Below are 24,725 nucleotides of genomic sequence, written 5' to 3'. Positions count from 1 at the left end.
GACTAAAAGCTTGCACACAGACGCAAATTGTGAATCAGATTGTTGTTGTTATAATTTGTAGGCATATACACGTTAATTACCACATGAGCTTCAACCTTTGCTGAATCAACCTTTTAATCAGGGTTCCTTAAGTAATTACAAATAAAAAAAAGTTTTTTTTTAACTGCAAGTAAGGAGCGACATTAAAGCTTAACATGAACAGAAATTATTCCGTATATTAAAAGGGTGGTTCCCTCCTCAACACCCCGCTCTTTACGCTAAAGTTTGACTCTTTTACAACTCTACTTTTTAAAACAATAATAAATACATAAATGATGAAACTTATATATTTTAAATCAGCAAAATCAGTATATTTAAAATTTTCAATTTATTTTCTTGACTCAGAATGACTCATGCTAAAATTTCTTGGTTGAGTAGACTTCACGAAGAGCAGAAGAGCTGGGATGTGCAGTAAATTCGTTTAGCAAAGGATGAGCAAAAAATATAATTAGTTCAAAAATGTTAAGGGCTCTATTTCTTTTAAAATGTGAAAAAGAAGAAGAAAAAAGGCACAAACAAGAATTTTACAGAGAATGAAACGAATTTAAGGTTGAAAGCCCTTGATTTTTATTTTAACTTTAAAATTGCAAGAAGCCTGGTCTGATGCAACGCCTTTCTCTGTGAAAATTAAGGCTATCACACAAAAAGACGGCAACACTGTACAGGCTTACACAGTTAGTTTTGCAAAATTTACTGCTCAGCTACTGCTTAGCCTAGAAAAGAAAAAGGGACGTTAATCGATTAGAGATAAAAGACATGTAAAGAAGTGATAAAATAAATAAATAAACAAAGACCAGATCATTACTTTAAAGGAGCAATTAGAATGGGTCATCGGGTTAAGATCATAATTCTCATCCGGTGCAAGGAAGACTACAACTGCCACTAGTCATTTTTAGGCAATCTTTTCAATTAACCTATTATTATGCTCAAAAAACTGTCAATTGTGTCAAGCATCAAGATTCGAACCCTATTGCATTCGTTGTTTTTCTTCGAGAGAATTTGGAGTGTTGTCAAACAAAGGAATCAATTTTTTTCCTGTGCAAGTTTTTGGTATGCTATTTTTCCCTTCGTTGAAGGTTTTAACCCTTCAACGTAATTCGACATTTCCGTTATCCTTACACATCTAAGCTTCAGCTCTACCTATCCACTAAATTTCCTTAAAAAATTGGTTTTTTGAAGATTGAAAAATAAATTGAAAATATGCCAGATAAATAAATTTCATTTATTGCGAAATAAATTTTGCGAAAAATTTTACTATTGCGAGATAAAACTTGCAAAAACTTTTTTTTGCAAGTTTCCCATTATCACCTCAAACCCCTAAAAAAATTTAGTGATTCTTATTTTACGACAAACAACAAGATGATTTTCTTCACTTTTGAAGTTTCAGGCAGCTAAATAATCCTCGAAACGCACTGAAACTTTTCTAGGTCTACAGTGGCACTGGTGTTCTTCCTTTCTTCTGTTTCTCTCTCCTCATTTGAATAATTTACCACAGATGATAAATGAGACCCAACAATTAGAGCAAATTCTGTGGATGCTGTTGAACATGTAAAAATCAGCTAATGGTTTGTACATGCCTTTATTAGTCTTCCCTATTTGTGTTCAGTTCTTATTATAACTTAGAACTTATCAAAAACGGTATTTCCAGAACCGGCGACAAACCTTTTCTTTTTCCACTAGTTCATTCATGTAAACCAGTTTTAAGTTCTATCAATTTTTTTTGGATCCTACAGAATTAAGAATGTTCACTTATCTACTAAATTTGATACGAAATGCAAAATGGGAATCAAACTTTCTTACAAAGAAAAAGGCTGTTTATTGTCCTTCAAACTCGGTGCACAACAGATGAGAACCGATATTTCACTCTGCCGCTATTGGTATGTAAAATAAAATTAATTTATTAAAACAAGTTAACTTTTTTAATATATAAGAGAACTTTAATATGAGAACCAAAAACTTAAACTTTAAGGAGAAGCAAAAACTGTTGTGATTTGACTTGCATCTCAATGTTGTCCTTTTCATAAGTCTTTAACCCCCCCCCCCAAAAAAAAAATGATACCAAGTCTCTCCATCACTAAATTCACAAACTGAACAATTTTTTTATCAGTTCTAAATAAAAATGAATTTAATTTACAATAGCTAGTGAAATCCAGAGAAAATAGCTTTTTTTCTTTTTTGGTAAAGTGATAATTTTTCTCGGTTGTGTGAGGTATTATTGTGTTTATGTGCTAGTCTGTAAATTCACCTTAATTTGGTCAGTCAATTTTGAGTCAATTTGGTGCAATGTCTTATATTCTTGTTGAAAATTATGGACTGAATTAACCCCCAGAAACTCTCAAAAATTCAACTCTAACACTCAAGCTGTTTTTATAGTAATATAGATACGCGATTCGGACAACCTGGGTACACATAGTTTCTGTCGCTCTAGATCCCTGCTTCGAATCGGTAACAGATTCTAGTAAACTGACTGTGCAGTATTTCACAGATCGTGGTAAAACGAATATTTCTGCGCGAAATAAGACGTCTCGTTGAATTGAGCCATGCAACTTCATTCCATAGACACAGGCCTCAGGGACATAAGACATCCAATAAATCCAAATAAATACAAGTGTTTTCTCGAGAAGAGCTACACTGGGTCTAGGTACATGTGTCATCATTGACTATTCTTGTACAGTCTGTATTAGCAATTAATAACCTTTAAATGCAAATTTTTATTTAAATTTCTATTTCGTTTTCAATTTGGCGGCTGTCTTATATATTATCCTGAAAATTTTCATCTATACTTTTTATGGCACTTGATATTTTTCAAGTGACATGTAGCTATCACAAATTCTGTCGGTCGGTCGGTCTGTCTCTCCCGGTTTTCCTACTTTAGGCACTTCCAGGCAAGCCAGGACGGCGAAATTTGGCAGGCATATCAGGGACCAGCCCAAATTAAAGTAGAAATTGGCTCCGACCGGCATTAAGCCTCTGATTTTCCTCAGATCTCATATTTCAAATCCCGACCAGATCGGTTGACATTGGGGGGAGTTGGACGGGGAAACCGAAAATCTCGGAAAACGCCTATAAATGTCGTAGATAAATGTCGCGATTGACGTAACCGGACTGGATCCGCTCTCTTTGGGGGAGTTTGGGGATGGGGTGCTTTAGCGAGTTTGGTGCTTCTGGTTGTGCTAGGACGATAAAATTGGTTGGCGTGTCAGGGAGCTGCACAAATTGACTTGATAAAGTCGTTTTTTCCCGATTCGACCATCTGGGGGGCTGAAGGGAGAGGAAAAATCAAAAAATTGAGGTATTTTTAACTTACGAGCGGGTGATCGGATCCTTATTAATTTTTATATTTAGAAGGACCTCGTGACTCAGCCTCTAATTTTTAATTCCGACCGGCATTAAGCATCCGATTTTCCTTTTAAAGCAATCTATTGATTCTTAGAATTTTGCTAGAGCTCATACCAAATGAGCTCTTGGCTCTTTCAACCCCGTTACAAGGGTCATATGAGCTCTTTGCTCTTGTTTATTCTTCTTCATACACTGAGGACGGTAGAGTGGACATCTCCGTTCTCAGAAACTATTTAACCATCACATTTTTGAGAGGGGCTGAAATCAAGGTCGCTAAGAGATTGACCAGGGTACAAGTTTCAGAACTTAAAGTTTCCGTCGATCCTTTTAACATATTTATAATACTTCGCTGAAGATTCCTGCAATTTTAAGGGGTATATCTCCACCCCTTATTTCAGAAATCGGGTAAGTTTTGCTAGGCCCGTAACTTTTGATGGGTAACACTAAACTTTATGAAACTTATATATCTTAAATCAGCATAATAATTGAATTTTGTTGATGTATTTGTTGATATTGAAAATCAGTTTTTAGAGTTTTGGTTACTATTTTAATCTTTCAGTTCAAAAAACTTATTTTCCTATTACTTCAGGACGAAAAATTCAAAACTTACAATTAATTAAAGTATACGTATGCTAAAGTTTATGTATACTATATACTAAACTACATATGTATGCTATATACTGAACTATACTAAGGTATACGCAATAATTTCTGTCCATTTTAAGTTTTGATGTTGCTTCTTACTTCCAGTTAAAAAAAAACTTTTTTCTTATTTAATTTTTAATCGTGCTCTCAAATAATGCCGGGAAATCTGGCTCCTCTCCATGAAAAATTCCTTCCTCCACGGAAAAACTCCACCGTGGAAAGCTCCTTTCATATAAAAAATATTCCCCCCTCCAGTGAAATTCCTCCAAGACAATTACATTCTAGCTGAAAATTCCACCCAGAAACTTTCTTGGGGCGATCTCAGGTGAAAAATATTTCTTGAGCACTTTCATTTGATAAAGACTAATTTCTGATTGTTTTTAACATCAGACCGGTAATCCCCTACATGAAAAGTTTTCCCAACAAAAAGCCAGCAAAAGGGTATTTTCTAACATTTGTTAGGGGGGGGGGGTACAAAAGAAACTTTTAAAAACGCATCAAAAATGTGAAATTGACATCTACGCTCTTATGATTTCTGGTTTACACTGTTATTCTGAAGTTAAGAATAACGCTAAACCCCAATATGAGCAGAATTTACTGCGTACAGGAGGGGGATTGCCCCTTTCTTGTCCTCACCTCCACTTCAAGGTCAAAGAAACTTCAGAATGTGCTCATTCCATCAGAAATTGATATTTCTAGTCCTTTTTTGTAGTCCAAGGGGATTGGGGACCAGCCAGCTGCGTGGGGATGATACTTTCCACGGGGAGGAGGTATTTTCCGTTTTTTTCAGGAGAAGAGTATTTTCCGTAGGGGATAATTTACCGTGTGTTTTTTTTTTTTTGGGGGGGGGGGTTAAACACCAGCCAGCAAAAAAAGGACAAGAAAAGATAGAAAAAAAGGCTGCTAATATCTTTAGATGCGTCAAACGAGACATGCTCAATGCTGGTAAAAACCAGAGTAAAACAGAAACGTCTACAATTAGAAAAAAGGAATTGCAATTGACCAAGTGAAGAAGAGAAGGTGAAAATCAGAATTGCTCGTCAGTAAAACTATAAGTAATTAAAATATAACCTGCATTAGGCTGGACTCTTATTACCTGGACGGGATTGGAGTAGCTCAAATACATTTGGTATGCTTTTTTTGTGCGGGAAGGGGAGGGGGGTCAATTGTTTTTGGTTTAAAATAAGAGCTCTGTGTCACGATATCCTTCTAAATATCAAATTTCATTGAAATCCGATCACTCGTTCGTAAGTTAAAAATGCCTCATTTTTCAGAAATAACCCCCCTCCCAACTACCCCAAAGAGAGCGGATCCGTTCCTTTTATGTCAATCATGTATCTAGGGCTTGTGTTTATTTTTCCCACCAAGTTTCATCCCGATTCCTCCACTAAGTGTTTTCCAAGTTTTAGGTTTTCCCCTCCCAACTCCCCCCTCCATTTTCCCCAGATACGGTCAAGCCTTAAAATAAGAGCTCTAAGACACGATATCCTTCTAAACATCAAATTTCATTGACATCCAATCACCCGTTCGTAAGTTAAAAATACCTCATTTTTCAGAATTACCCCCCCCCCAACTACCCCAAAGAGAGCGGATCCGTTCCGATTATGTCAATTATGTATCTGGGACTTGTGCTTATTTTTCCCATCAAGTTTCATCCCGATCTCTCCACTCTAAGTGTTTTCCAAGATTTTAGGTCCCCCCCTCCAACTCCCCCCAATGTCTTCGGATCCGGTCGGGATTTAAAATAAGAGCTCTGAGACATAATATCATTCCAAACATCAAATTTCATTAAGATCCCATCACCCCACTTATAAGTTAGAAATACTTCATTTTTTCTATTTTTTACGAATTAACCGGGCCCCCACTCCCCCCCCCCCCAGATGGTCAAACTGGGAAAAAGACTATTTCTAATTTAAGCTGGTCATGTCACTGATACGCCTGCCAAATTTCATCGTCCTAGCTTACCTGGAAGTGCCTAAAGTAGCGAAACCGGGACCGACAGACAGACCGACAGACAGACCGACAGACCGACAGAATTGGCGATTGCTATATGTCACTTGGTTAATACCAAGTGCCATAAAAATCGTGACAGCATGAAGTGTAAAAGAGAGAAAAGTAGAGAGGATGAGTGATTTACCTAAGAGAAGTGAAGATTGAAAGATAGAATAATAGAGATGACGAGATTTACCTAATATTAGCTACCTGAGGACACTAAACTAATTATATTTTCTTTAAATTAAAACTGAAAGTTAGAAATATTTACATTTAACTTGAAAGTATACCTTTAAAAGGATTTTAGAAACAGCGTATTGGCGATTGTCGCCTCGCCATGGTTTAATTCGTTTTTTTCATTAAAATTATTTATTTAATGTTATCGTTGTTTAATTTTTGTGTGTGTGTTTTAATGTTATTGTTGATTTTCTTTTGTGTTTATTCCACTATTTATCTTTTCATGTAAGCGGGTTATAAATAAATATATAGGACATGGCCCCGAAAAAAAACCTTTTATGTAAGAGCGTAAAAAAGTTGGTAGATCGCTCAGTCTCAACTTTATTAAATTGGTCCAAATTAATATCATTCAAACATATGTGCACCGCCAATATTAGCTCCCAACAGCTGTATATTCAAAAGGATTACAATTTTTGAGGCTACTACTTCTAAAATTTTTTTTACTAGTGGTAGAAAATATATCCCACAAGGAACTTTTTAGAAAATCCGATGCAACTCAAGATCAAAACCCTCACACTTCCGCCATTTGTGCGATTTTTAAACACACGTTTCGATTAGTTCCCCAGATCAGAATATTATCCAAAACGAGAAGGAAAACTTAAAGGAAATAGAAAATCTGTGAGATCAATTAAATAAAATAATGAATAAGAAAGTTAATTTTTTTTAGGCTTCAGGGGGTTCTTATTTGCTTAAAATATGTGGGAAACTCATTCTGATTTTTCTCACTTATTCACAGCTGGCAAGTTCCTTAAGGTGAATTCAAATACGCTTGACTATTCCGGCCACTTGCTGTTGGGTACTTTCCAAAATTCTTTTTAAATTATTATTATTATTATTATTAACAAATGGGTCATAAGGAAACAGCTGAATCTCCATCGAGTACTGACAAAAAATAGATTACCGCACTACGGAAATTAGGGTGTTTGGGACGAGTAAAAAACACAAAACACGTCCTTGAAAAAAAAACTTACTCCTCCCCTTCACACCTAAACAATTAATCAGCAATTCTAAAATTAATAAGAATTAAACCTACAATATTTATTAAAATTAAACTTGCAACAGTTCTTTTGATTTTATTGGGTTCCCTCGCTTTAAAATTAGGCTAAAAAACGAAGCTAATTAAGGGAGGAAAAAACAAACATAAAAATGTTTCTTGTTGAATCTCACTGATTCTCGCGAACCAACCCCATAATTTTCAGAGCAAAAAACCAAAAAAAATCACCTCCTGACGACACTGGATCCCACATGTGCCCTTTTGGCCGTGGCAAGACGCAAACTTGTCGCCAATCTGTGGAATGCAGACAGACCTAACTTTTATTTTACATAACTGATAACCTTTCTCGTTATTTGTCACCATGACTTGGTCCGTAATCCCTGTTCCAACATATCTAAAACATGTTGAGCGATTCCGCTTGTGATCAGAATTTTGTATCTAAAATATGCACATGTAAGTCAATGTTATAAATAAGTCACTCCATGTGAAGCACAAATTAAGCAAATATAATGTTAGACAGTTAAAACTCAAGAGCGCATCAAACACCTGAATATTGACTAATGGAAGAACTAAGCTCTCTCTGCATTCATCTCTTAATAATTACTGATAATAATCACTGATAGGTTAGATTAGGTTAAGATTCTGATATTTATTCTGGGATTTTATAACCTAACCTAAATTAAACTTTTACCATCAAAGCGTGTATAAGACTGAAAAAGTGTAATGGCAGCGCAGACTAAATCCAAGCAAAGAAAAAAGAATTTCGTACATTCACCGGTGAATGTCGACATTAACCAGATTTCGGACACTCACTGTAACATATATTTGTTATCAAAACCTACTGGACTTGCAAGTAGATCCTTGGAGAATTTTTGTCCTAACAATTTTATATATACAGGCATAACAAATCAATATCCATAATTTTAATGATGTATTAACAAAGTAAATTAACTAAAAAAGCAAGGACTAGGTAGGAAATATCCCCTCTCTCTGCGTACGAACCTTAAATAATTGCGTTCATTCTCCAACTATGTTTGCCCCAATTTACTATGATTCTTCCTATCCTCAAATTCTGCAAAGGCCTTCGAAACGGCAATCTGAATTTCTTACTACTGTCGTTATAATATACTTACCATAGTCAGCTATATCCTATCATACTCCCTGAAAATTGCAAGTGATAGTAATTACCAATGCATGCGCAAAAATGGAGTTTTCCAGGAGTGTTCCATAAATTGTCTGGAGTGTTCCAGGAACCAAACATCATTAATGATTATCAACTATATCTTATTACGACTGAGTACTCCAAACCTAGTCCCCCTCCCCCCCCTGTGAAGTTCATAATAAGAAAATATGACTAATTTTTCTTTAGTTTTTCTGTGCTTTTAGTTCTAATCATAGACCTGCAAGAGCATCACTAGCCTTTCACCTTTGGGGGGGGGGGACACCTGAGATATGCCGACGAATCTTAGGCAAGTACTGGCAAAAGATTCTTCAGATGTCGGTACCCTTTGTTGAAATTTAAAGTATATAAAAAAAAACGTCGTATATGATAGTTTAGAACAATTAAACAAGAGCTAAGAGCTCATATGGCACTTGTGACGAGGCAAGAAGAGCTAAGAGCCAAGAGATCATATGGTATGAGCTCTTACAAAATTCTAAGAATCGATAGATTGATTTAAAAGGAAAATCAGAGGCTTAATGCCGGTCAGGATTTAAAATAAGAGCTCTGAGTAACGATGTCCTTCTAAATATCAAAATTCATTATGATCCGATCACCCACTCGTAAGTTATAAATACCTCATTTTTTCTAATCTTTCCTCCCCCTTTTGCCTCCCAGACGGTCGGATTTGGGAAAACGACTTTATCAAGTCAATTTGTGCAGGTCCCTGACACGCCTGCCAATTTTCCCCATCCTAGCAAGTCCAGAAGCACCGAACTCGCCAAATCACTGAACCGCCCCCCCCAACTCCCCCAAAGAGAGCAAATCCATTACGGTCACGTTAATCATGTATCAAGGACATTTGCTTATTCTATCCACCAAGCTTCATCCAAATTCTTAAACTCCAAGTGTTTTCCAGGATTTCCCCCTCCAACTCCCCCAATGTCAAAAGATCTGGTCGGGAATTGTAGTAAGAGCTTTGAGACATGAATTCCTTCTAAATATCAAATTTCAGTAAGATCCGATCACCTATTCGTAAGATAAAAATACCCCAGTTTTCACGTTTTCCACGAATTCCGGTTTCCTGCTCCAACTCCTCCCAATGTCACAGGATCTGGTCAGAATTTAAAATTAGAGCTTTAAAGCCCAAGATCCTTCTAAATATCAAATTTCATTAGGATCTGGTCACCCTTTTGTAAGTTACAAATATCCCAATTTTCAACATTAACCCCCCCTCCCCAACTCCACCAAAGAGAGCAGATCTGGTACGGTTATGTCAGTCACGTATCTTACACAGGTTTTTAATCTTCCCATCCAGTTTCATCCTGATCTCTCCGCTTTAAGTATTTTCTAAGATTTTCAGTCCCCCCCCCAACTGCCCCCCCCCCCCCAATGACACTAGATCCGGTTGATATTTAAGATAAGAGATCTGAGTTACGAGTTCCTTCTAAATATGAAGTTTCATGAAGATCCGATCACTCCTTCATAAGTTAAAAATACCTCATTTTTTCTAATCTTTCCGAATTACCCCCCCCCCTCCAATAGAGCGGATCCGTTCCAATTATGTAAATCACGTATCTAAAACTTCTGCTTATTTTTCCCACCATGTTTCACCCCGATCCCTCCAATCTAAGCGTTTTCCATGGTTTTAGGTTCCCCCAACCCAAACTCCCCCCAATGTCACCAGATCCGGTCGGGATTTAAAATAAGAGCTTTGAGACACAAAATCCTTCTAAATATCAAATTTCATTGAGATGCGATCACCCGTTCGTAAGTTAAAAATACCTCATTTTTTCTAATTTTTCAGAATTACCCCCCCCCCCCCCCAACTACCCCAATGAGAGCAGATCCGTTCCGGTTATGTCAATCATGTATCTAGCACTTGTGCTTATTTTTTCCACCCAAGTTTCATCCCGATCCCTAGTTTTCCAAGATTTTAGGTTTCCCCCTCCCAATGTCACCAGATCCGGTCGGGATTTAAAATAAGAGCTCTGAGACATGATATCCTTCTAAATATCAAATTTCATTAAGACCTGATCACCTGTTCATAAGTTAAAAATAGCATTTTTTCTAATTTTTCTTAATTAATCCATCATTAAATTTCTCACAGCTCTTGGGATTAAAATCCAAACTTTCGGACCAGTATGATGCAAACTAAATGCTGCTTGCAATGTTGGCCTAATTTCAAACGAAAAATCAGAACTATGAGATGATTAACGGAAAGTAAGGAGCTACATTAACACTTAAAACGAACAGAAATTACTTCGTATGTGAAAGGGGCTGCTTCCTCATCAATGCCCCGCTCTTTACGTTAAACTTTGACTCTTTCTCTTAACTCTACTTTTTTAAATAGTAACAAACTTTAGCGTTAAGAGCGGGGCGTTAATGAGGAAGCATCCCCTTTCACAAACGAAGTAATTTCTGTCCGTTTTAAGTTTTAATGTCGCTCCTTACTTTCCGTAAAATAAACTTGTTTTTTTTTATTTAGTTTCTGAACGTTTTTGAATCAATACGTTTTCATTTTGGCTCTCCGCAGATGAATGCTTAAAACGATATTTGCATATTTATTTTTTTGGCTAAATGGCTTTCTCATAGTTTTGATCAAACGATTTTGAGAAAAAAGGAGCAGGGGAGGAGGCCTAGTCGCCCTCCGGTTTTTTGGCAACTTAAAAAGGCAACTAGAATTTCTAATTTTTTACAAATGTTTTTATTAGTAAAAGATATACGTAACTTACAAATTAGCTTACGTAACAAACTTCTGTATTCTGATGTTTTTATTACGTATATGAAGGGCTTCATCCCCTCGTGAGTACCTCGCTGTTTACACTAAAGCTTAAATTTTGTCCCAATTTCTTAAGAATGACCCCTGAATCACAAACGCGGTAGAATAAATAGTTGAAATTACTAAAAATACTTTAGCGAAAAGAGCGATGTATTAGGAGGAGGTGAGCCCATCATATGCGTAATAATTTCTGTTCGTTTTAAGGTTTTAATTCTGCTCCTTACTTTCAGTTGAAAAAACTTTTTCATCTTTATGTTTTCATTGTTTTTTTTTAAATAATGCTAGAAAACCCTGCGCTCCCTTCATGGAAATATTCTTCCCCCATGATACATTCCTCCAATGAGAGCTCCCCTAACATATCCCCCTCTTTTAACTTCCCCCCTAACCAAAAAATCCCCCTGAAAACGTCTGCACACTTCTAAATAACCATTACTATATATAAGCACTGGTCAAACTTTGTAACTTGCAGCCCCTCCCACGGGGACTGTGGGGGAGTAAGTCGTCCGCAAAGACATAGTTATAAGGTTTTTCGACTATGCTGAATAAGATGGCAATCTCAGAATTTTGATCCGGTGACTTCCGGAAAATATTTAGCGTGGGAGGGGGCTTAGGTGCCCTCCAATTTTTTTGGTCACTGAAAAAGGGCACTAGAACTTTTCATTTCCGTTAGAATGAGCCCTCTCACAAGATTCTAGGACAACTAGGTCAAACCGATCACCCCTAAAAAAAACAAAAAAAAAACAAACAAACAAACCAACAGGCATCCATTCTCTCAAATAAAACAAAATTCCACATTTTAGTAGATAAGAGCTTGAAACTTCTACAATAAGGTTCTCTGATATGCTGAATCTAATGGTGTGATTTTAGTTAAGATTCTATGACTTTTAGGGGGTGTTTTCCCCTATTTTCCAAAATAAGGCAAATTTTCTCAGGCTCGTAACTTTTGATGGGTAAGTAAACTTAATGAAACTTATATATTTAAAATCAGCATTAAAATGCGATTCTTTTGATGTAACTATTGTTTTAAAAATTGCGTTTTTTAGAGTTTCGGTTACTATTGAGCCAGATTGCTCCTTACTACAGTTTGTTACCATGAACTGTTTGATAATCTTAGGAAATTTAGTGAAAGTTGTCCAAAAACATTATTGCAGCAAACATTAAAAATGACAATAAAATGATTTCAGTCAACAGAGAAGAAACCAAAAGATCCATAAAGATGGCTAACTGGGGATCTATTATTAATATAAGTCGGGTATAATAATACTTGATATACCAATAAAGAAAAATATCCATAAAGAAGGTTCTAAATACGATACTACCCATAACGAAAAAGTAATAGCAAAATAGAAAAAAAAATCAACAGAAATTATGAGAAATAAGTAATGAAAAAGCTGGGTGTGTAGCAGAAAACAAAATAGAGTGTTGCCTAACATCCCCTCTGATTACTTGTGCAGCCATGAACCATCCTTTGGTTGAACGGATATGCAGTCTTTACCGAGATAAAAATTAAAAAGAGGAGCTTCAGGACCTTGTTTAGCAATGAAAGATGGTGTTTTTACTGAGACACCTTTTATTAGTTTCCACTCATATCACGGGAACATCCTCTCTGATTACTTGTGCAGCCATGAACCACAATTTCAACTTTCTTAATTTCCTTTCAACGGCAAACTAAAAAAAAACACTGAATTTTTCTAGTCTTATGATCTTACCGATCCTGCACCCTTTCCTACATTACGTTCAGTTAAAATATTCTTCATAACTGGGGTTGATAGGACAGCCGGCTTGCCTTCAATGAGTTTCCCAGCTTTTTGATTTGCAGCAGTAAAAGCGAAATTTGCAATCAAGCACATCCGGATTTACATTTGAGCTAGGCTCTTCATCATTCTCTCGATATGAATAATCTTTCCTGAAAAAAGTAAATTACTACTCAAAGGAAATGGCAAAACAGGGGGATAGAACGGTGATGTATTCCTTCAACGCGATTTAACGACCCTCGAGGATAATCTTTAAAAAAAATACGCCAAAATTCACAACTGCAAAATGCAAAATGCAAAATACACGAAATCTATTCTGTAGATTTCAGTGAATAATGTTTTTTAATACCTTCCCTCTCCAAAAGCCCTACGGTTTCTGTTTATTACATAAACGATACGAAAAAATTATAAAGAAAAACCAACAAGAATACTTAAAAAATAATTAGTAAAAAAATATCAGTTCAAATAACAGGTACATAGCAAATACTAAAAAATAATAAATTCCTTTGGATTAATACTGAAAAGAAGGCACTGCAGATATTTATGGAGATTAATACCCGAACTATTAATAATAATTGAACTATTAATTATTATTGAAGCTATATATAAATCCATCATTCAGAGATTATAAAATAGCAGGATTAGATAGATGGAATAAAGAGAGAGGTGGGGTGATTATTGGAATTAATAAGAACATCAATTATATCACAATTTATTTGTCAATGCAGGAGGGTTATCAAATGGAGGTTGATGGATGCAAACTAAATCTTAAAAATAAAGTAAAGCTGAATATATTCAATACTAATATACCAGACAGTAACTTACTCTGAAGTGACCATGAAAATTAGAGATACAGTGCCTGGAGGGGAGAAACTATTCATTATAGGAGATTTAAATGTGCAAAATGGTCTTTGGTGTGGATGTGGAAATGATAACAGAAATGAAAAAACAATCCTTGAATTTTTAATTAAAACATCAGATATCTGCCTGGTTACCCCAAAGGATTTCCCAACTAGAATCAATAGCGGAACAGGAAGATCAGTGACCATAGGGTCAGCTTCATTAGAAGCTTCATCATTTCACTCCAAAAGTTTCAATAATAAGTGATAAGGAATCTACCCAATATAGTGATCATTTTCCCATTTTGGTAGAGATTTCTCTAGATAATAGTATATACACAAATTATGAAGAACATAATAAAGTTAATTTGAAGAAAATTAACTGGGAAGCTTTTAAGAATTAATTACAAGAAACAGACGTCAAGTCACAAGTGAACTGTTATGAAGATGTCAATGGGAAAATAAAGACATTTCAAAATTCACTCCTAGGAATTGCACAAGAACTGACTAAATAGTGAAAGAGTTCCTAGTCACTGTAAACTGAGTTTTCAGTGGAACAATGAATGTACAATTGCAAAGAAACAGTTATTAGAGGCAAGAAGAAGGTACATGCAGTTCCCAAACTTTCTAATGTGTCAAAGACAATATGCAGCCTTTGGTCATCATTTATTGGGTCATCTGCTGTATTGATCCAACCAATCCCAATTTGATAAAAACATATATTTAGACATTTAGTCAAAATTTAAGATTCTTTAACTTAATCATGACAAACCAGTACTGGTAAAATTCTAGTTTAGTGACTTCTTACTATCTTGGAAAGGGGTTACGTTAAAAAAATGAAACTTTTAGGGATGGGTCTACAGGCTAAAGTATATCCCAGGAAGGTATTTTAAAGTACCCATATAAACTCCTTCCCCCTCTAGAGGGCCCTAAAATTTGCCTACATGACAGGTCAATACCTATTGAAATTTTGACAAAACACTTTTTTACATAAATTTTCAGCTACCAGTTGCTTTTTCTCTGCCTTTAGTTCTGTTATTTCAGTAGAATTCTGAGCCATATCAAAATTTTTTTCTTCAAAATTAAGGAAATATATTAGCATATCTTTAAACCTTATAAATGGGATTGAGCAATGTGAAGCTGAAAACAATTTTATTGTGCTTCATTCAAGCAGCAGATCTATTTTGCAAGGTTTCACCTTTCTAACACGTATATTTTTAAAGGTCATCAAAGGTTAGGACCCTCTAGAGGCAAAGAGAGTGAAGTTAGGTAGTTCAAAATACTTTCCTGGGACATAATTTTGCCTGTAAACCTATCCCTGAAAGTTTTATTTGGTAAAACTCCAGTTAATTGACTTCTTGCTATCTTGGAAAGAGTTTGGGTTGAGATGAAACTTTCAGGGATAGGTCTACAGGCTAAATTATGTCCTGGGAAGGTATATTAAAGTACCCACCTCCACTCCTTCTCCCACTAGAGGGCCCTGAAATTTGCCTACATGACAGGTCTATACCAATAGAAATTTTGACAAAACAACATTTTACCTTAATTTTCAGTTATTAGTTGCTTTTTCTCTGCCTTTAGTTATGAAAATGTAATTCCTGTTATTTGAGTAGAATTTGGAGCCATTTCAATCTTTTTTTTTTAATTTAGGAAATTTATTTGCATATCTTTAAAACCTTATAAAAAGGAATTGAGCAAAGTCATGAACCTGAAAATAATTTTGTTGTATTTCAATTAAGCAGAAGATATATTTAGCAGGGTTTTAATTTTATAACACACATATTTACAAAGGTCATCAAAGGTCAGGGCCCTATAGAGGGAGAAGTGAATGTAGTTGCTTCAAAATACCTTTTCAGGATATACTTTAATCTGTAGATTCATCCCTGAAAGTTTCATTTTCTTAACCTAAACCCTTTCTGAGATAGCAAGAAGTCAATTAACTAGAATTTCACCTTCCCAACCTAACCCCTTTCCAAGATAGCAAGAACTCACTAAACTAGAATTTTACCTTAATGCTTATTACACCTTAAAAATGAATCTATAATAAAACAATAAGGTTGAAAGTTTGATGCCAATGATTTAACCCATTTAGGGACCAAAAAACTGAAGAGAAATTTATTATTTACATGGATATATAAAGTGCTTAAAACAAAATGTAAACTAAACAGCCAAATTTGTAAATAACAAAAAAAGCATGAAGTGGTAACCTATACTCTTTAATTTAAAGTAAGAAATATAGACTATCCCGTATTTACAAAAAAGCCTTCTGTTTTACTTGATCGAGAACAATGAATTTGGATTCAGTACGCAATGCAGGGTATATATTTGCACATTAATGGGGTGGAGTCTGACCTCTGTTAATATAGGCTAATCATACAAACCTAAGGCCTGCAGCTTTTGTTAGCCTAGTTTTCCATTAAAACAAGTCGATTATACATCTATAAAAGGTACAAAGAGCTTTATACTTACCACTTTTATTTATTTTCTTAGTTCTCAGCCAGCCAAAGGGCTGGCTGAAAAGGCAGCCCAAGTGCTAAGACAAAATGTCGGAAAACTTGATAATGGTGATGGAAGGACTATCCGACCAGCGTTGCAAAGTTTTCTGTCTATGAATATGTTCCCTGAGTATCGTAAATGTCACACTTAAGCCCTGTCTTAATTGATGTGTCGGCTTGCCTTTAATTGGTAGATTAAATAAGCTGTGGCTTTTTGACTTATTTATAAAGAATTGTCAATTCATTCATATCAGCAAAATGAATACTTGTCAATTCTATTTTCTTTGAAGCCATCCAATTCTCTTTGTAAATAACGAGTGAGATTTTTTATTTACGGTGAACTAAATTTCAGCACCCATGCTAAGAAATCGGTGGCTAGTTAAGTATAACCTTTCCAATTCGTCTCCTAAGGCCATAAGCCTTCCGTGTGACGGACTTGTTGGTTTTAAGCTCGAAGCTATAATTTCTATATCCTCCCTATATTAAAAAAAGGTTTTAAGCTCGAAGCTATAATTTCTATATCCTCCCTATATTAAAAAAGCATACAACAGTTTTGAAAGACGTGCCACCCAACTTATATCCAGGAGGTAGAATGATTCCATGCAGCCAATAATAACCTATGAGCTCAGCTATGCGAGAAACGGACAATCAAGATAAACTGATAATTTCCCCGATGCTGAATTTTGTTCAAAGGATTTTTAACACGGGAATTAATTAAGATGACATTATCCGTTATGTTTTGGCCTCTTTTGATAGCACTGAAATTTTCAAAGTGAAGCATAATCTTTGAAGTAAGAATTTAGCAAATGACTGGGTCTTTAAGTGGTTTGGAACAAATGCAAAACTGAATAATCTGAAAACATTTTTGACCCTTTCAGCAAATGTCATGCTAATACTACCTATATCCCCAATTTCGTAGTTTACCGCCCAGCCGATGTACCCTATATTCCAGAAGTGATTTACTCTCACCCCTCATCTAAAGGTAATACGTGTGAGCAACTTCTTTATGTCGTTTCGACTCAGTTGGCTGGTTACATTGAATACTTTCCTAAGCTTTCATCAGGTGCGATGGTGAATTCTATAATCTCTGATGACGTTACTGTTGCAATAACCGAGTTACCTGCTGAAGTAAAAATCCAGCAAGGTGTAAAAAATTACTTGATAGCCTTTCTAGTCATGATACAATGACTAGTGTCTAGGCAAATCGGGAAAAATTAGTGATTAAGCTGGATAAAACCGTCTCCAAAGATTTCTGTAATGCCATACCAAACATATTGGAAAATGCTACTGCAAAAGTCATCGCTTGTAAGTACCTTAGCTTGCTGTCTATTTCGACGCTTACTTTGATGTTTTGCTTTTTAAAGAGGGCCCAGGAGTCAAAGAGACTGTGAGGTTCAGGAACTCTTGTGCTGTAAAACAAAGTTTTGCTTATGCTCAATCGCTGGAGCTGTTACTAAGAGATGGTGTGAAAGTCAAAAATTTTTGTCTGCAAGTGACAATCATTACAATTATGGGTAGCATAAATAAATTGAAAAAAATCATTGAAATGACAATCTAAAATATCATAGCAATGGATTTATTGTTGCCGCATCCGATTTTATTAATTGGAATTTTTTGAGTATATATAGGTTAGAAAAGTCATAATAGTGAACAAAATGTAGGATAACTGTAAGAAATATATGATGGCAACAAATTTATTTTCCATAAAAGAAAAGAAAGAGGAAACATGAAAGGGATTTAAATTTAGATTATCTCAGAATAGAACAATCATCACAGGATAAAAGAAAAAAAAAGAATTAGACAAGAAGTAGAATAAAATTTTTTTTGAATAATATACCTATCTATAAAAAACCCTCTTTCAACGATCATTTTCGGCAATATTTAAGAGTGGTTGGCAGGACACTCCTAGTTTTTCGTTAAAATTCTGTAGAGTTCTATTGTAGCATAGTTGAGATTCTTCTATAGTATTTTCATTAGCGTTTCTATCTCGGAAATTTGCTCTGGCCTTCAAAACAGAACTTAGAGATACCCATCAAAAAACAACAAGTATTCCAGCTTTGAACACTTCTCCGTCTACCTGATTCTATCCCCAACATAAAAGCACTGTTTACACAAAAACGATGCTATTTCAAAAAAAAAATCAATCAAATTAAAATTATGCTTTCTTTTCAGCATAAAGAAGACACAATTTTAAAAATTACGAGCATAAATGCACTCCTGTAAGTAATCAAACTGAAAGATTCGCTTTTCCAATTAACTGCACTATAATTATATTTGAAGTAAGAGACTATTTTATTTATTTTATAATTATTAATCTATTAATTTAGCAGTATAGATTAAAGAGCGCAAAGATACTGCACTTCTTTTTCTAAGATAAAAAACAATGACGAATTCTAGGAATAGGATTATGAGCAAGATTGTCTTCCCAATTTATTCAACGTTTTTATCTGGGTCTCTTCTATAAAACCTAACTCTAAGAACATGAAGTAGTAAGTATATGATAAGCTATAAGAAAACGATGTAATAAAGTTCTACTTCAACAAGTTTTTTAATTATTAATAAAATAAAGGAAAAATAAAATGTCCTGGATTCTTTATTTTTACTGTTTTTTGAATCCAAAAGCGGTTTCTTAGCTTAGGAAGGCCATAAAATGAACAAAAGGAGCATACAGGCCATACAAGGAGCAAAAGGAACATACAGGCCATATAAGGATCAAAAGGAGCATACTGGCCATAAAGGAGTGAAAGAGCTTGGATTAGCAGTATATTCTTTTAGTGAGGGGAGAGCAAAAAAGATAATTTACTCCAAAAATGTAAAGAGTTCTGTTTCTTTTAAAATTTGAGAAGGGGAGAGAAAGCAAAAGCAAGAATTTCACGGATAATTTAATGAATTTAAGATTGAAAACCCTTGATTTTTATTTGAATTTTACAATTACTTGATGCCTGTTATGTTGCAATGACTTTTTATGTAAAAATAAACGCCATTACACAAAAAGACGGCAAAAGCAAACAGTCTTCCACAGAGTTCGTTATGAATTACTGCTCAGCTCTCTAAAATTCAACATAGAAAAGGAAAAGGACGTCAATCGATTGGAGATACAAGACAAGGAAAGAAGTGATAAAAAGAAAAAAAGAACAGCTCTAAAACTTAAAACCGACCCTATATATAGAGGACAAAATTAAAATCTTTGTTTGTTTTAGCCATCCTTAGTTTTTAGTTCTACTAAGATGTCCTCACTAGAGGATCATTGGTTGAAACACAAGAATGGAGGACAATAAATTCATCAAAAAGATCTTATTGTCTTTTGCTAGGCAAGAACAGAGCATTGGGCAGCAATTAGAACTTTACTGAGTTAAGTAACTGGTAGATGAAACCGAGAAGCCCTAGAAAAGCACAGTGTAATCTGTATTTAAGACTGGGAAAGGCTAAGGAATTCCGGTCAGGTTAAAAAGCTTAGAAAAGATACAAAATGTCAAAAAGGGAGCTATCGAACAAGCAAATAGCTAGAAGAACTCATCATATAGGGAACGGAAACCACAGAGTTAAAAAGTGGGTAAGAATTTTGCATCGTCAAGACATTTAACACAAACAAAACTTAACCTATGAGACACTAAATATTAATTAGCAAATTTTAAAAATAGAACAAAAAACAACCATTAAGTAAAAGCATGAGTTCATTTGATCTGCAAAAAAAATAATGTCTTTAGTCAAGCGCTTGGACGGTGAAAGAATAGAAAAGAATTTTAGCAAAGCAGGGTCAATAATTATCTCGATTCCACAGAGTTCGTTAGGAAATATTTCTCAGCTCTAAAATTCAACCTAAAAAAAAGCTCGTTTTGGCCATCCTTCGTTTTTAGTTCTTCAAAGATGTCCTCGCTTTTACGCTTATAATGTGTTTTATTTTGTTGTACTAAAAATGTAGTTTTAACTGAAAAAACGCCTTACAAGCCTTAGCCAGATTGATTAGCAACTACAGATACAATTTCAATCAACCACATAGAATTTCAACCACAACAAAAATGGAAAGGATGCCTACTTGGAACCTCAAAAAATTTGCCGGATTTTGAAAAAGGTGGGAAATAACCATAAAACATCAAGTGATCCTTATAAAAATCTCACCATCAGACCGAGGGTATCAGAGAACCCTCTTGTAAAGGTTTCAAACTCTTATAAACAAAAATGTGATTTTTTTTCCCGAAAGAAAGATCACGGAAGGATATTTATTATTTCATTTTAAAAATGTTTACTACTCATACTACAACTGTTGCTACATAATAAACAGAGGGTATTACGCTGAAGCTTTCAAGGAACATTTATACGGACGTTGAACTAAATCAAAACGAACATTTATCATGAATATTGTCAAAAGGGTGACAAATTAATATCTAAAAAACGGCTCAAATTATTAAGTTAGACCTTTCAGGGTCTAAATAGTTCAGCCGTCTCTCTGTGACCAAAAGAGGAAATGATAATAGAAAATGAGAACAATAGCCAACGCCATCTAGCTAAAAACAATCAACGTCATACAAGTTTCATCAAAATACTTATTTTTTATATGTTGTCTTTTCCTTTTGCCTTAACCTTGATCAGAGATGATTGAGGTATTTCTCCCCAAAAAATAGGCCCATCTGTGTCGCGTTTGTTCTTTAACTAACATAGTCCTTCCCAAACTTACTTCTTCAACCGTCCCTTTTCATGAAAAAATATACCTCAGATCCCCCAGCGGATTATTTACTTTCAAATTTCAAAACCAAATAAACAGAAAACAGTAAAAACATAATACATCTACTTTTTTCGTAAGTCAAACTAAAGAAAGCAGGGAATTAGAAAAATCGATGTTATTACTAAAACAATTTTTTTTATAAAGTATAACAAAGTAACAAAATTATCTACATTTGTAGATATTATTATTTCTTAGATATTATTACTATTAGATAATTATTTGTTTTTTGACAAAATCTTTAAACTAGCTGTCGAACTTAGAATAGAAAAGTAATACAAAAAAGTTCAAATATTCAAAATCATCTCATTGAGGAAGATGACACTTGTTTGCTGCTAATTTAGCTAGACTTGGGGCAATAGTAGTCTTATGACACCTGACCTATTCTGAAAAATCATTTTGTTGTGTATTTGAAAATTAAAAATAAAATAAAATTACAAAAATAACAAAAAAACCAGAAGATAAAGGTCCAACATTTAAAAACGTCTTGTTTTCAGACTGACAAGTTTTTTTCAACTGAAAGTAAATAGCAACATTAAAAATTAAAACGAACAGAAATTAATACCTAAATGAAGGGGATTGTCCCTTCCTAAATGCCTCACTCTATACGCTAAAGTTTTTTAGTTCTTGGAAAGAGCGTCTTGCTGTTCTAATTAAACGACTCTAGTGTTTCAGGAATCATTCTTAAAAAATTGCAACAAAATTCAAACTTAAGAGTAAAGAGAGGTTTTGAGGAGGTGGCAACCCCATTCACAGACAGAATAATTTTGGTTCGTTTAAATTTTCAATGTCCCTTCTTACTTTCAGTTGAAAAAAAAAACTTGTCTTTTTACTATATTTTTGATCTTTTTTTTAATAATTTCAGAAAATATGACCCCATCTCCACGGAGGAGCCCCCTTACTATGAAAGTATCCTCTAGATAATTCAATACCCCGGACAATTACTTTTAATACCCCGAACAATTACTTTTAACCACTCCTCGTGTAAAATTGAGACGGAAAAGAGAAAGCAAGCCAAATAAAAAGAATTTTATTTAAGTTTTGAATTTTATTAAGGATTTTTATTTAAGAATTTTACATAAGTACGATTTGTTAAAAATGAATAGTATTTTATGTTAAAAATGAAGTTTTTTTTTAGCAGTACTTAGCCATTATGAAATAGCCAGACCCCTAAATTAATGGAAAATAAACTTATTTGTAAATACCATTTGTTTAAGATGAAGTGTAATTTATGGTAGAAATAATGATTTTTAACTGTTCTTAGCTATTATGAGATAGCCAGGTCCCATAATTAAGGGCTTATAAACCTATTTGTACATTTGATTCATGCAGAAGAAAGTGTATTTTATGAAAGAAATAAAAAAACTTAGATGTCCTTGGCTATTGCTATATAGAAAGACCCCTAAATTACGGGCCTATAAACTTATTTGTAAGTACAATTGTATAATTGAAGTGTTTTTTCTGGTAGAAATAACAATTTTTTAGCAGTCCTTAGCTAATACGAGATAGCCAGGCCCATTAGTTAAAGGCCTATAAACTTATTTGTAAGTATGATTTATTTACAGTAAAGCATATTTAAGGTAAAAAATAAATATTTTTAGCCGTCCTTAGCCATTAAAAAATAGCCAGGTCCCTAAATTAAGGGCCAATAAACTTATTTTTAATTATGATTTGTTTAAAATGAAGTGAATTCTATGGTAAAAATTAAATAAATACAATTTTCTTCTTGACAAATCTGAAAATAAGGAACGGCATTAAAACTTAAAACTAACAGAAATTATTGCGTAAATGAAGGGGAATGCCCCCTCCACAAAACCTCGGTCTTTACGCTAAAGTTTTTCAGTACTTTTTAAAAAGCCATTTTGTTCTAATCAATGTTTTTGTGTTTCAGGAATCATTCTTAAAGAATTGGGACACAATTCAAACTTTAGCGTACCGAGGGATTTCCTGAGGAGAGGGCAACCCCCATCATATTAGTAATTATTGCTGCTTGTTATAGGTTTTAATGTTGCTCCTTACCTTCAATAGAAAAAAAACTTTTTTTTTATTGAGTTTTGGTTATTTTTAAATAATTCCAGGAAATCTGATCCCACCTCCACGGATGGAACCCCCTTACCATAGAAATATCTTCTATATAATTCAATCCTGGTTAAAATCTACCCCAAAAAATTACTCTTAACCACTCCATGCTTAGGATTGAGACGGGAAAAAGAGAGCAATACATATAAAAAGATTTTTGTATGAGAATTCTAGCAAATTTCCACAGTCTGTAATTTCCCCTGACAAGTTCACTCCCTTGAAACTTCAACCCCATAGAAAAACCCCAAGCAGAAAATTCCCCCTCCCCCTGAAAATTTATACATGCATCCTAATAGCAACTATTATTGGTAAACAATAGATACATTTTATAACTTAAACACCTTTACCCTGGGGCTGTGGAGGGGGCGGGTCATGTTATACTCAAGGGCGATATTTTTTTTGCGTAGTATACCGACCGCCTTCTTCTCCAGTCAAATTTTTCCCCTCTAAACTCCATGATTTTTTGCATCGACCTCATTTTCAAGGTAAAGAAGCTATCCTTTCCGGAGATTTCAATATTGACCTTCTATAAGCCTCAAATGAATCTTCTGTTGAGTTATTGTCTTCTTGCTTTTCTGCGTATCTGCTTCCTACTTGCCTGATACCTACAAGAATTTCACCTAGTTCTTCTTCTCTTATTGATAATATTTTTTCATCTTTACCAATTCAAGCAAATTTTGCTGTTGTAAGTGATATATTCGATCATTTCGTCGTTTCAGATTTAGCTTTTACTTATAAAATACCACAGGTAAGTAAGGAACGTCAAGTACGGTTAATAAATAAAATGACATTAAAGCACCTGAATGAAAGTCATGGACTGTTGGATTGGCAGGATGTAATATCAACAGAGGATACAGATATGGCAACTGATAATTTTCTAAGAAATTTCAATTGCTAACTTGATTCTAGTTGCCCATTTGTTACAAATAAAATTTGCAGAGAAAAATTTCCTAAAAGGCCATGGATAACGTCTGGAATTTAGATATTAGTTAAGAAAAAAAAATCAGATATTTAAAAAGCAGTTAAAGAATCCAACTGATTATAATATTAAAAATTTTCGAATTTTCAAAAACAAATTAACCACACTGATATAATTGTCAACACATAGATATTATAAAGAGTCTTTTGCAGAAGCTCAAAATTCTCCTCGCAAAACGTGGGCTTTAATTAATTCTTTTATAAAAAAAAGAAAGGAAATCTAAGTTTCCTGAAGTTATTAGCTTAGATGATGTACCGACTACTAATAAATCGGAAAAAGTGGCTGATATTTTGAATACTTATTTTGCTAATATAGGAGAGAAAATTGTTTCATCAACAATGAACTAGTCTGATTCACGGAGTAATAAACATTTTTTGTCATACCTTCCATCTCCTCAAAGTAATTCAATTTTTCTTGGGCCTATTTTGCAGTCTGAAATAACAAAAATAGTATGTGATCTAAATCCAGGTAATTCAGCAAGAATTGACAGGTCTAGTTCTAAAATTGTTTAAGAGATATTGTCTTCAGTAATACTGAAGGAAAGATATTGTCTCAGTAATACTGAGGAAAACTGAAGTTTTCCCATCTGCTTTTAAAGAGGCGAGGATAATTCCACTTCAAAAAGGTGACTCTCCTAAAACCCATCTAATTACTGCCCTATTTCTATTTTGT

At 34.4% G+C, this 24,725-nt stretch overlaps 1 protein-coding gene across 2 annotated transcripts; it reads right to left on the bottom strand.

The window, feature by feature from the left end:
• Positions 1 to 304: 304 nt before the first annotated feature.
• LOC136026783 (DNA-directed RNA polymerase II subunit RPB2-like) lies at positions 305 to 16,362 on the bottom strand. Of its 2 annotated transcripts, XM_065703482.1 has the most exons (4): positions 16,250 to 16,362; positions 12,897 to 13,093; positions 7,475 to 7,684; positions 305 to 752 (listed from the first exon to the last, which is right to left on the bottom strand). In XM_065703482.1, exons 2-4 carry the CDS (start codon positions 13,035 to 13,037, stop codon positions 741 to 743), a joined length of 363 nt encoding a protein of 120 aa, XP_065559554.1. In that variant the 5' UTR covers positions 13,038 to 13,093; positions 16,250 to 16,362; the 3' UTR covers positions 305 to 740. The 2 variants fall into 2 exon arrangements, 1 of the variants encoding a protein (XP_065559554.1); XR_010617425.1 differs by lacking the exon at positions 7,475 to 7,684.
• Between the last annotated feature and the right edge of the window lie 8,363 nt (positions 16,363 to 24,725).

The sequence above is a fragment of the Artemia franciscana genome, chromosome 5 (assembly GCF_032884065.1).
Source record: "Artemia franciscana chromosome 5, ASM3288406v1, whole genome shotgun sequence".
Taxonomy (NCBI): domain Eukaryota; kingdom Metazoa; phylum Arthropoda; class Branchiopoda; order Anostraca; family Artemiidae; genus Artemia; species Artemia franciscana.
The sequence above is the reverse complement of the archived record's forward strand: the minus strand, read 5'-3'. Positions and strand labels throughout refer to the sequence as shown.

What these genes read in the sequence shown, in the direction of transcription:
- LOC136026783 (XM_065703482.1), bottom strand. Translation starts at nt 13,037, where the DNA reads ATGTGCTTGATTGCAAATTTCGCTTTTACTGCTGCAAATCAAAAAGCT. An exon ending in TAGGAAAGGGTGCAGGATCG is followed by an intron (nt 7,685 to 12,896) that starts GTAAGATCATAA and finishes TGCATATTTTAG; the next exon opens with ATACAAAATTCTGATCACAA.